The sequence below is a fragment of the Salmo salar genome, chromosome ssa01 (assembly GCF_905237065.1).
Source record: "Salmo salar chromosome ssa01, Ssal_v3.1, whole genome shotgun sequence".
Classification (NCBI taxonomy): Eukaryota; Metazoa; Chordata; class Actinopteri; order Salmoniformes; family Salmonidae; genus Salmo; species Salmo salar.
In genome coordinates this window covers 160975038-160988384 of record NC_059442.1, presented here as the reverse complement: position 1 = coordinate 160988384, position 13347 = coordinate 160975038, and the positions used below count along the sequence as shown (strand labels likewise).

Below are 13347 nucleotides of genomic sequence, written 5' to 3'. Positions count from 1 at the left end.
TTTTTTTTAAACTTTGAGTGCTGTGGCAATGTCCCAAAAGCACTGCTTAACTTGTCGCAATGCCAAAAAACAATGTCTATCTTGAGGCAATACCATTCTTGCACCTGTCACTTGAAACCCCCTTTAGATATCTACATTTATCACACAGTATATACGCCTATAGTATGTTTTTTGTTGTTGTTGCAGAATACATCAATATATCCCATCTCATGGCCATAGCACTTGGGTCAGTGAGGTACAGCCTTATCCTTTATAGTGGGTGCTTTGAGATACAGTTGAAGTCAGAAGTTTACATACACCTTAGCCAAATACATTTTAACTCAATTTTGTCACAGTTCCTGACATTTAATCCAAGTAAAAATGTCCTGTTTTAGGTCAGTTATGATCACAACTTTATTTTAAGAATGTGAAATGTCAGAATAATAGTAGAGAGAATGATTTATTTAAGCTTTTATGTCTTTCATCACATTCCCAGTGGGTCAGAAGTTTACATACACTCAATTTGTATTTGGTAGCATTGCCTTTAAATTGTTTAACTTGGGTCAAACGTTTCGGGTAGCCTTCCACAAGCTTCCCACAATAAGTTGGATGAATTTTGTCCCATTCCTCCTGACAGAGCTGGTGTAACTGAATCAGGTTTGTAGGCCTCGTTGCTCGCATACGCCTTTTCAGTTCTGCCCACAGATTTTATATGGGATTGAGGTCAGGGCTTCGTAATGGCCACTCCAATACCTTGACTTTGTTGTCATTAAGCCATTTTGCCACAACTTTGGAAGTATGCTTGGGGTCATTGTCCACTTGGAAGACCCATTTGTGACCAAGCTTTAACTTCCTGACTGATGTCTTGAGATGTTGCTTCAATATATTCACATAATTTTCCTCCCTCATGATGCCATCTATTTTGTGAAGTGCACCAGTCCCTCCTGCAGCAAAGCACCCCCACAACATGATGCTGCCACCCCCATGCTTCACGGTTGGGATGGTGTTCTTCGGCTTGCAAGCCTCCCACTTTTTCCTCCAAACATAACGATGGTCATTAAGGCCCCAACAGTTCTATTTTTGCTTCATCAGACCAGAGGACATTTCTTCAAAAAGTACGATCTTTGTCCCCATGTACAGTTGCGAACCGTAGTCTGGCTTTTTTATGGTGGTTTTGGAGCAGTGGCTTCTTCCTTGCTGAGCGGCCTTTCAGGTTATGTTGATATAGGACTCGTTTTACTGTGGATATAGATACTTTTGTACCTGTTTCCTCCAGCATCTTCACAAGGTCCTTTGCTGTTGTTCTGGGATTGATTTGCACTTTTTGCACCAAAATACGTTAATCTCTAGGAAACAGAACACATCTCCTTCCTGAGCAGTATGACGGCTGCTTGGTCCCATGGTGATTATACTTGCGTACTATTGTTTGTAGAGATGGTGGTGGTACCTTCAGGCGTTTGGAAATTGCTCCCAAGGATGAATCAGACTTGTGGAGGTTTACAATTTTTTTCTGAGGTCTTGGCTGATTTCTTTTGATTTTCCCATGATGTCAAGCAAAGAGGCAATGAGTTTGAAGGTAGGCCTTGAAATATATCCACAGGTCCACCTCCAATTGACTCAAATGACGTCAATTAGCCTATCAGAAGCATCTAAAGCCATGACATCATTTTCTGGAATTTTCCAAGCTGTTTAAAGGCACAGTCATCTTAGTGTATGTACATTTCTCACCCACTGGAATTGTGATACAGTGAATTATAAGTGAAATAATCTGTCTGTAAACAATTGTTGGAAAAATTACTTGTGTCATTGCCAAAACTATTGTTTGTTAACAAGAAATTTGTGGAGTGGTTGAAAAACGAGTTTTAATGACTCCAATCTAAGTGTATGTAAACTTCCGACTTCAACTGTAGGTTGCGGTTCTTATCCTTCATAGAGGATGCTTTGATTGTTGCCGACTGTTTTCGGGTCAGTTGTGGGTTCAATGGGGGGAGCACCAAGGCTGCCACCCCTGCCGAGTGGGGAACCATTTCCCCGACCCTCAAAGGCTTATCCCTCAGCTGTCCTGCATGATGGGTTACAACACAGGCCGTTCCATTTGAAGGATTTTTAGGAATCCCTCAGAGCTCCATGTTGGGGCGCCTACTCAAAGCGTTTCACGGGCAATGGAGTGAGTCAGAGTTACACCCCAAAAAATAGGGAGCCTCCGAGGAGACAGTTCTGTCAGACTGATCTTGGCATCAGACGCAGGGATATAGAGGAAGTAGTGAGTGCATCACTTTGTTCGCTAGTCTTTCCCCACTCTCAGCAAAGGACCTGGGTTTATTATCATACCGTCAGTCTTCAGACACCGTCTCCTTGAGATATCTGTCAGACCCACCTCACTATCCTTACCCTGCAAAGCGACAATACATGATTAAGATTGAATCCTACTACACCGACTCTGACGCTCGTCGGCTGTGTCAGTGCTTGCAAACTATCACGGATTACAAAGGCAAACACAACAGTGAGCTGCTCAGTGACGCATGCTTACCAGATGAGCTAAATCCCTTCTATGCTCGCTTCGAGGCAAGCAACATTGAACCGTAAGTGAGAGCACCAGCTGTTCCGGACGACTGTGTCATCATGCACTCCATAACTGATGTGAGTAAGACCTTTTAACAGGTTAATATTCACAAGGCCGGAGGGCCAGACGGATTACGAGGACGCATACTCAGAGTATGCGCTGACCAGCTGGCAAGTGTCTTCACTTTTTCAACCTCTCCCTGACCCAGTCTGTAATACCTACATGTTTCAAACAGACCACCATAGTCCCTGTGCCCTAGAACGCCAAGGTAACCTGTCTAAATTACCATCATTCCAGACACCCTGGACCCACTCCAATTCGCATAGCGCTCCAACAGATCCACAGATGACGCAGTCTCTATTGCACTTCACACTGCCCTTTCCCACCTAGACAAAAGGAACACCTACGTGAGAATGCTATTCATTGACTACAGCTTAGCGTTCAACATCATAGTGCCCTCCAAGCTCATCACATAGCTAAGGACCCTGGGACCGAACACCTCCCTCTGCAACTGGATCCTGGACTTCCTGAAGGGCCGCCCCCAGGTGGTGAGGGTAGGCAACAATTGCGTGGCAATTGCATGGTAGGCCTGATCACTGACGACGATGAGACAGCCTATAGGGAGGAGGTCAGAGACCTGGCAATGTGGTACCAGGACAACAACCTGTGCCTCAGTGTCAGCAAGACAAAGGAGCTGATCCTGGACATTAGGAAACGGATGGCCAAACATACCCACATTCACATTAACAGAGCTGAAGTGAAGCTGGTCCAGAGCTTCAAGAAACCACAGTGTCTACATCACTAAGTATCTATCGTGGTCCAAACATACCAACACAGTTGTGAAGAGGGCACGAGAACACCTCTTCCCCTCAGGAGGCTGAAAAGATTTCGCATGGGCCTCGGATCCTCAAAAGGTCTACAGCTGCACCATTGAGAGCATCTTGACTGGCTGCATCACTGCTTGGTATGGCAACTGTTAGCGTCTGACCCAAAGGCGCTACAGAGGGTAGTGCGTGCGGCCCTGTACATCACTGAGGCCGAGCTTCCTGCCATCCAGGACCTCTCTACCAGGCAGTGTCAGAGGAAGGCCCTAAAATTGTCAAAGACTCTAGCCACCCAAGTCATAGACTGTTCTCTCTGCTACCACACGGCAAGCGGTACCGGTGCATCATGTCTGGAACCAACAGTACCCTGAACAGCTTCTAACCCCAAACCATAAGACTGCTAAATAGTTAGTTGTATAGTTAATCAAATAGTTACCCGTACTAACTTCATTGACCCTTTTTTGCACTCACTTTTTTGACTAATCTCATACGCTGCTGCTACTGTTTACTATCGGTCACTTTATTCCCTAGTTATATGTACATACACTACATAACCAAAAGTATGTGTACACCTGCTCGTCGAACATCTCATTGCAAAATCATGGGCATTAATATGGAGTTGGTCATACCTTTGCTGCTATAACAGCCTCCACTCTTCTGGGAAGGCTTTCCACTAGATGTTGGAACATTGCTGCGGGGTCTTGCTTCCACAAGAGCATTAGTGAGGTCTGGTACTGATGTTGGGCGATTAGGCCTGGCTCGCAGCTGGTGTTCCAATACATCCCACAAGTGTTGGATGGGGTTCAGGTCAGGGCTCTGTGCAGGCCAGTCAAGTTCTTCCAATCCAATCTCTACAAACCATTTCTGTATGGACCTCGCTTTGTGCACAGGGGCATTGTCATGCTGAAACAGGAAAGGGCCTTCACCAAACTGTTGCCACAAAGTTGTAAGCACAGAATCGTCTAAAATGTCATAGTATGCTGTAGCGTTAAGATTTCCCTTCACTGGAACCAAGGGCCTAGCCCGAACGATGAAAAACAGCCCCAGACCATTATTGCTCCTCCACCAAACTTTACAGTTGGCACTATGCATTCGGGCAGGTAGCGTTCTCCTGGCATCCGCCAAACCCAGATTCGTCTGTCAGATGATGCCAGATGATGAAGCGTGATTCTTCACTCCAGAGAATGTGTTTCCACTGCTCCAGAGTCAAATGGCGGCGAGCTTTACACCACTCCAGCCGATGCTTGGCATTGAGCATGGTGATCTTAGGCTGGTGTGTGGCTGCTTGGCCAATGAAACCCATTTCATGAAGCTCCCAACGAACAGTTCTTGTGCTGACGTTGCTTCAAGAGGCAGTTTGGAACTCGGTAGTGAGTGTTGCAACTAGGACACACGCACTTCAGCACTCGGCCGTTCTGTTAGCTTGTGTGGGCTACCGCTTTGCGGCTGAGCCGTTGTTGCTCCTAGATGTTTCCACTTCACAATAACAGCACATACATTTGACAGGGGCAGCTCTAGCAGTGCAGAAATTTGATGAACTGACTTGTTGGAAAGGTGGCATCCAATAACAGGGCCACCATTGAAAGCCACTGAACTTTTCAGTAAGGCCATTCTACTGCCAATGTTTGTTTATGGAGATTGCATGGCTGTGTGTTGCTGAATAGCCGAATCCACTCATTTGAAAGGGTGTCCGCATACGTTTGTGTATTTAGTGTATCTAACTCAATTATCTTGCACCCCTGCACATCGACTTGGTACTGGGACCCCTTGTATGTATATAGTCAAGTTATTGTTACTCATTTGTACCTATTATTACTTGTTTTACTTTTCTTTCATTTCTCTATTTTCTTTCTCTCTGCATTGTTGGGAAGGGGCCGTAAGTAAGCATTTCACTGTTAGTCCTCACCTGTTGTTTACAAAGCATGTGACGAATAAAATAGTATTTTATTTCATCTTTCCCCTGGGCTGTTACCGTTATTGAGAACAGGGAGGTGTTCATAAGACATCAAATGTAATAAAACAGATTGAAACAGGAAGTTGAAAAAGGCTGTTTTTCCAGTGTATGGAATGCCTTTACACTATTGAGCGTTAACTCTTAATCCTATTACCGTTTGTCTTTTCTCATGAACTGCGATGGCTTAAAATGCCTTAATCTCTCAAATTTGACCCCCCGTGTTTCTTTGTCCCCGTTAGCATTCCTACTTTACTGTGCCTGACAGAAGGGAACTACCCAGCATACCTGAAAACGTGAGTATCTTTGGCCTTCACCCTTCATTTTGAATTTGCTGTTCTTTATTGTTCATTGTTTAGGAAGACATTTGCAGCACACCAATAACAATATCCATTTGGAATAATTGACGATATGCCAAAATACATCACTCAATCTCATCTGATATGAAAGAACACATTAATGTTACTCCACTCTACCCACATCCCCACAGCACTCTGTTCATATAGGCCTGTGTGTTAGGGTTAGGTTTAGTATAGGTCTGTGTGTTAGGGTTAGGTTTACTGTAGGTATGTGTGTTAGGGTTAGGTTTACTGTAGGTCTGTGTGTTAGGGTTAGGTTTACTGTAGGTCTGTGTGTTAGGGTTAGGTTTACTATAGGTCTGTGTGTTAGGGTTAGGTTTACTGTAGGTCTGTGTGTTAGGGTTAGGTTTACTGTAGGTCTGTGTGTTAGGGTTAGGTTTACTGTAGGCCTGTGTGTTAGGGTTAGGTTTACTGTAGGTCTGTGTGTTCGGGTTAGGTTTACTGTAGGTCTGTGTGTTAGGGTTAGGTTTACTGTAGGTCTGTGTGTTAGGGTTAGGTTTATTGTAGGTCTGTGTGTTAGGGTTAGGTTTACTGTAGGTCTGTGTGTTAGGGTTAGGTTTACTGTAGGTCTGTGTGTTAGGGTTAGGTTTACTGTAGGTCTGTGTGTTAGGGTTAGGTTTACTGTAGGTATGTGTGTTAGGGTTAGGTTTACTGTAGGCCTGTGTGTTAGGGTTAGGTTTACTGTAGGTCTGTGTGTTAGGGTTAGGTTTACTGTAGGTCTGTGTGTTAGGGTTAGGTTTACTGTAGGTCTGTGTGTTCGGGTTAGGTTTACTGTAGGTCTGTGTGTTAGGGTTAGGTTTACTGTAGGTCTGTGTGTTAGGGTTAGGTTTACTGTAGGTCTGTGTGTTAGGGTTAGGTTTACTGTAGGTCTGTGTGTTAGGGTTAGGTTTACTGTAGGCATGTGTGTTAGGTTTACTGTAGGCCTGTGTGTTAGGGTTAGGTTTACTGTAGGTCTGTGTGTTAGGGTTAGGTTTACTGTAGGCCTGTGTGTTAGGGTTAGGTTTACTGTAGGCCTGTGTGTTAGGGTTAGGTTTACTGTAGGTCTGTGTGTTAGGGTTAGGTTTACTGTAGGTCTGTGTGTTAGGGTTAGGTTTACTGTAGGTCTGTGTGTTAGGGTTAGGTTTACTGTAGGTCTGTGTGTTAGGGTTAGGTTTACTGTAGGTCTGTGTGTTAGGGTTAGGTTTACTGTAGGCCTGTGTGTTAGGGTTAGGTTTACTGTAGGTATGTGTGTTAGGGTTAGGTTTACTGTAGGTCTGTGTTAGGGTTAGGTTTACTGTAGGTCTGTGTGTTCGGGTTAGGTTTACTGTAGGTCTGTGTGTTCGGGTTAGGTTTACTGTAGGTCTGTGTGTTAGGTTTACTGTAGGTCTGTGTGTTAGGGTTAGGTTTACTGTAGGTCTGTGTGTTAGGGTTAGGTTTACTGTAGGTCTGTGTGTTAGGGTTAGGTTTACTGTAGGTCTGTGTGTTAGGGTTAGGTTTACTGTAGGCCTGTGTGTTAGGGTTAGGTTTACTGTAGGTATGTGTGTTAGGGTTAGGTTTACTGTAGGTCTGTGTGTTAGGGTTAGGTTTACTGTAGGTCTGTGTGTTCGGGTTAGGTTTACTGTAGGTCTGTGTGTTAGGGTTAGGTTTACTGTAGGTCTGTGTGTTAGGGTTAGGTTTACTGTAGGTCTGTGTGTTAGGTTTACTGTAGGTCTGTGTGTTAGGGTTAGGTTTACTGTAGGCCTGTGTGTTAGGTTTACTGTAGGTCTGTGTGTTAGGGTTAGGTTTACTGTAGGTCTGTGTGTTAGGGTTAGGTTTACTGTAGGTCTGTGTGTTAGGGTTAGGTTTACTGTAGGTCTGTGTGTTAGGGTTAGGTTTACTGTAGGCCTGTGTGTTAGGGTTAGGTTTACTGTAGGTCTGTGTGTTAGGGTTAGGTTTACTGTAGGTCTGTGTGTTAGGGTTAGGTTTACTGTAGGTCTGTGTGTTAGGGTTAGGTTTACTGTAGGTCTGTGTGTTAGGGTTAGGTTTACTGTATGTCTGTGTGTTAGGGTTAGGTTTACTGTAGGTCTGTGTGTTAGGGTTAGGTTTACTGTAGGTCTGTGTGTTAGGGTTAGGTTTACTGTAGGTCTGTGTGTTAGGGTTAGGTTTACTGTAGGTCTGTGTGTTAGGGTTAGGTTTACTGTAGGCCTGTGTGTTAGGGTTAGGTTTACTGTAGGTATGTGTGTTAGGGTTAGGTTTACTGTAGGTCTGTGTGTTAGGGTTAGGTTTACTGTAGGTCTGTGTGTTCGGGTTAGGTTTACTGTAGGTCTGTGTGTTAGGGTTAGGTTTACTGTAGGTCTGTGTGTTAGGGTTAGGTTTACTGTAGGTCTGTGTGTTAGGTTTACTGTAGGTCTGTGTGTTAGGGTTAGGTTTACTGTAGGCCTGTGTGTTAGGTTTACTGTAGGTCTGTGTGTTAGGGTTAGGTTTACTGTAGGTCTGTGTGTTAGGGTTAGGTTTACTGTAGGTCTGTGTGTTAGGGTTAGGTTTACTGTAGGTCTGTGTGTTAGGGTTAGGTTTACTGTAGGCCTGTGTGTTAGGGTTAGGTTTACTGTAGGTCTGTGTGTTAGGGTTAGGTTTACTGTAGGTCTGTGTGTTAGGGTTAGGTTTACTGTAGGTCTGTGTGTTAGGGTTAGGTTTACTGTAGGTCTGTGTGTTAGGGTTAGGTTTACTGTATGTCTGTGTGTTAGGGTTAGGTTTACTGTAGGTCTGTGTGTTAGGGTTAGGTTTACTGTAGGTCTGTGTGTTAGGGTTAGGTTTACTGTAGGCCTGTGTGTTAGGGTTAGGTTTACTGTAGGTCTGTGTGTTAGGGTTTGGTTTACTGTAGGTCTGTGTGTTAGGGTTAGGTTTACTGTAGGTCTGTGTGTTAGGGTTAGGTTTACTGTAGGCCTGTGTGTTAGGTTTACTGTAGGTCTGTGTGTTAGGGTTAGGTTTACTGTAGGTCTGTGTGTTAGGGTTAGGTTTACTGTAGGTCTGTGTGTTAGGGTTAGGTTTACTGTAGATCTGTGTGTTAGGGTTAGGTTTACTGTAGGCCTGTGTGTTAGGTTTACTGTAGGTCTGTGTGTTAGGGTTAGGTTTACTGTAGGTCTGTGTGTTAGGGTTAGGTTTACTGTAGGTCTGTGTGTTAGGGTTAGGTTTACTATAGGTCTGTGTGTTAGGGTTAGGTTTACTGTAGGTCTGTGTGTTAGGGTTAGGTTTACTGTAGGTCTGTGTGTTAGGGTTAGGTTTACTGTAGTCCTTTGGGTAGCATGAATAAACCACTAGTCCCACAAATGTTAGACATTCGTTCAATTGCTTCAGCTCAAGGCGGTACATATCGAAGGAGTCGGAAGAATCAATATCTTGTTTGATTTCCCCGTTTTTCCAATTCCCACCGGTAGCCTCACGTAGTTAGTTAGCCGTCAGACAGCCCTCGCTAGTCCTCTAAGGCTGTGAGCCCTCCCCAGATCCCCCTCTCTGGGGGACCTTTAGACAGACAGAGAGAACGCAGAAAAGTGAGAGCTTGACAGAGACATGACAGAAGTGTGATGGAGACGTGACAGAGGTGTGAAGGGAGACGTGACAGAGGTGTGAGGGAGACGTGACGGAGGTGTGAAGGAGACGTGACAGAGGTGTGAGGGAGACGTGACGGAGGTGTGAGGGAGACGTGACGGAGGTGTGAGGGAGACGTGACGGAGGTGTGAGGGAGACGTGACGGAGGTGTGAGGGAGACGTGACAGAGGTGTTAGGGAGACGTGAGGGAGACGTGACGGAGGCGTGAGGGAGACGTGACGGAGGTGTGAGGGAGACGTGACGGAGGTGTGAGGGAGACGTGACGGAGGTGTGAGGGAGACGTGACGGAGGTGTGAGGGAGACGTGACGGAGGTGTGAGGGAGACGTGACGGAGGTGTGAGGGAGACGTGACGGAGGTGTGAGGGAGACGTGACGGAGGTGTGAGGGAGACGTGACGGAGGTGTGAGGGAGACGTGACGGAGGTGTGAGGGAGACGTGACGGAGGTGTGAGGGAGACGTGACGGAGGTGTGAGGGAGACGTGACGGAGGTGTGAGGGAGACGTGACGGAGGTGTGAGGGAGACGTGACGGAGGTGTGAGGGAGACGTGACAGAGGTGAACCCCAGTCAGAAGGGAGAGGTGTCGAAAGAGGAGTCTGTAGTCTTCAGAACTAATGCTTCTGGAGCTTTGGAGAATGACAGATTAAAAAATATATATATGTTTTTTAAATGTAACCTTTATTGAACTAGGCAAGTCAGTTAACAACAAATTGTTATTTACAATGACGGCCTACCGGGGAACAGTGGGTTAACTGCCTTGTTCAGGAACAGAACAACAGATTTTTTACCTTGTAAGTTCAGGGATTCGATCCAGCAACCTGTCGGTTACTGGCCCAATGCTCTAACCACCTGCCGCCCCCACATGCACTCAAACATCCCTTCTACTACAGCTTATTTCACCTAAATCACTTGTGGAATGACTATTTCAAACATATTTTTTCTCTTTCTATGACATAAACTGACCAGGTGAAAGCTATGATCCCTTATCGATGTCACTTGTTAAATCCACTTCAATCAGTGTGAATGAATTGGAGGAGACAGGTTGAAGACATGGACAATTGAGACATGGATTGTGTATGTGTGCCATTTAGAGGTTCAATGGACAAGACAAAAGATTGAAGTGCCTTTGAACGGGGTATGGTAGTAGGTGCCAGGCTCACCGGTTTGAGTGTGTCAAGAACTGCACCGCTGCTTGGTTTTTCAAGCTCAACTGTTTCCCGTGTATCAAGAATGGTCCACCACACAAAGGACATCCAGCCAACTTGACACAACTGTGGGAAGCATTGGAGTCGACATGGGCCAGCATCCCTGTAAAATACTTTCGACACCTTGTAGGGTCCGTGCCCTGACTAATTGAGGCTGTTTTGAGGGCTAAAGGGGCTGGAACGCAGTATTAGGAAGGTGTTCCTAATGGTTTGTACACTCAATGTATATTCAGATTCAGAAAACTTCAATGTCCTCAATGAGTCAGTTTATTTTGCAGCAATAAGAGTACACATACAGACGAAATCACATATTTAAATACATTACATATTTCATGTGTTCTGTCTAAAGTATTGTATTTAATTGTCTTACATGCCAACGATCACAGAGAGAAGTTTTAATTGAAACAATAATGTGTCTTCCTGTTACATTCTTCACCTGTTATATCTATACTATACCTTTGTTAAAGCTATGTAAATCATGTTGAGTCCTTGTACTATTCATACAGTCATTGGTCTGCCCTTGCTATCACAACTAACCTCTACCCCTTTTTTCTTTTTCTTTTTACTTTTTGCCTTTGTTTTTTCTTGCAGAGAAACCTAACAGAGTATTTTGTAGCCGTAGATGTCAATAACATGCTCCATCTGTACGCTAGTATGCTTTATGAGCGTCGAATCCTCATCTGCTGTAGCAAACTAAGCACCGTAAGTACTGTAGATCCTTCACTCCCTCCTTCACTCCCTCCTTCACTCCCTTCCTCCTCCATTCTCACTCTCTCCATGCATATCAACTAATTAATGAGTGTCTATTTTACAGGATTGGCTTGGTACTGTTGCACCACCACACAATAAGACACAGCATGAAATGGTTGCTCACCCAGATTTAATTATTTATTTACTTGTATCCAACAGAAATATTTGAAGATATTGTGGATGAGAATCTGGCAGTTTTTTTCCACTGTAACCACATACTATTTTTAAGCCCTTTACATTTTCTGTTACATTTTTCGTTGTACCCTCCACCGTTAAAGCTATAACCCTCTTCACGCCTTTTTGTATAGAGAGGACTGTCTGAAGAGCTTGTGACCTGCTAAAAACATCTCCTTACACATACAGTGCCTTCAAAAAGTATTCACATCTCTTGACTTTTTCCACATTTTGTTGTGTTACAGCCTGAATTTTAAATGGGTTTAATTGAGATTTTTGTCACTGGCCTACACACAATACCCATAATGTGAAAGTGTAATTATGTTTTTAGAAACTTTTACAAATTAATTTAAAATGAAAAGCTGAAATGTCTTGAGTCAATAAGTATTCAACCCCTTTGTTACGGCAAGCCTTAATAAGTTTAGGAGTAAACATTTGCTTAACAAGTTACACAATAAGTTGCATGGACTCACACTCTGTGCAATAATTGTGTTTAACATGATTTTTGAATGACTACCTCATCTCTGTACCCCACACATACAATTATCTGTAAGGTCCCTCAGTCGAGCAGTGAATTTCAAACACAGATTCAACCAGGGAGGGTTTCCAATGCCTTGCAAAGAAGGGCACCTATTGGTAGATGGGTAAAAGAAAATACAAAATGTTCACATTTTTCTTCCAATTTGACATTATTTGAGTATTTGGTATAGATCGTTGACAAAAAAAGACAATTCAATCAATTCAATTCATTCCATTTTACTCCCACTTTGTGGGAATGTAGAAAAAGTCAAGGTGTAAATACTTCCTGAATAAGCCTTCTTTTCTTGTACTGTACCATACAAAGCATTGTTTTCAATGAACTTTTATGAGGCATTCCTAAGTCTTCCATTATGTGATATGGCCACTATATAATTAATCCCCTCCTGCCCTCTTGGCCTGTTAAAGTTACTAATGTGTGTATGGGTTTTTGATTACCGAAGCCCAGTTTATGTGCTGTTTTTAACACACACTGTAAAAGGGAAGTTGTTCACAACCCCAATGGGAAAATACTCTTGTCAGGGTGGATGCTTGTTTAGAAGCTACACCTGAACATGTAGTAGCAAAGAGGACTTATGCTAGAATGGTGAGGTATAACAATTATTTTACATTCCATCAAAACATGACCACGTTCTTTGAAGAATATGGGGAGACGTCTATTCCTTTAACATATCAGTGAATATGGGGAGACGTCTATTCCTTTAACATATAAGTGAATATGGGGAGACGTCTATTCCTTTAACATATCAGTGAATATGGGGAGACCTCTATTCCTTTAACATATCAGTGAATATGGGGAGACGTCTATTCCTTTAACATATCAGTGAATATGGGGAGACGTCTATTCCTTTAACATATCAGTGAATATGGGGAGACGTCTATTCCTTTAACATATCAGTGAATATGGAGAGACGTCTATTCCTTTAACATATCAGTGAATATGGGGAGACGTCTATTCCTTTAACATATCAGTGAATATGGGGAGACGTCTATTCCTTTAACATATCAGTGAATATGGGGAGACGTCTATTCCTTTAACATATCAGTGAATATGGGGAGACGTCTATTCCTTTAACATATCAGTGAATATGGGGAGACCTCTATTCCTTTAACATATCAGTGAATATGGGGAGACGTCTATTCCTTTAACATATCAGTGAATATGGAGAGACGTCTATTCCTTTAACATATCAGTGAATATGGGGAGACGTCTATTCCTTTAACATATCAGTGAATATGGGGAGACCTCTATTCCTTTAACATATCAGTGAATATGGGGAGACGTCTATTCCTTTAACATATCAGTGAATATGGGGAGACGTCTATTCCTTTAACATATCAGTGAATATGGGGAGACCTCTATTCCTTTAACATATCAGTGAATATGGGGAGACGTCTATTCCTTTAACATATCAGTGAATATGGGGAGACGTCTATTCCTTT

At 43.6% G+C, this 13347-nt stretch overlaps 1 protein-coding gene across 5 annotated transcripts in view; it reads left to right on the top strand.

The window, feature by feature from the left end:
- Window positions 1-13347, top strand: part of dennd1a (DENN/MADD domain containing 1A) — a 146409-nt gene that overhangs the window by 92038 nt on the left and 41024 nt on the right. For 4 of the 5 annotated variants that reach the window (XM_014143472.2, XM_014143479.2, XM_014143460.2 and 1 more), the window contains exons 8-9: window positions 5560-5613; window positions 11035-11145. In XM_014143472.2, the coding sequence (XP_013998947.1) occupies window positions 5560-5613; window positions 11035-11145 (165 nt within the window). The remainder of the gene's footprint in view (window positions 1-5559; window positions 5614-11034; window positions 11146-13347) is intronic. The other variant, XM_014143465.2, reaches the window with a different exon arrangement.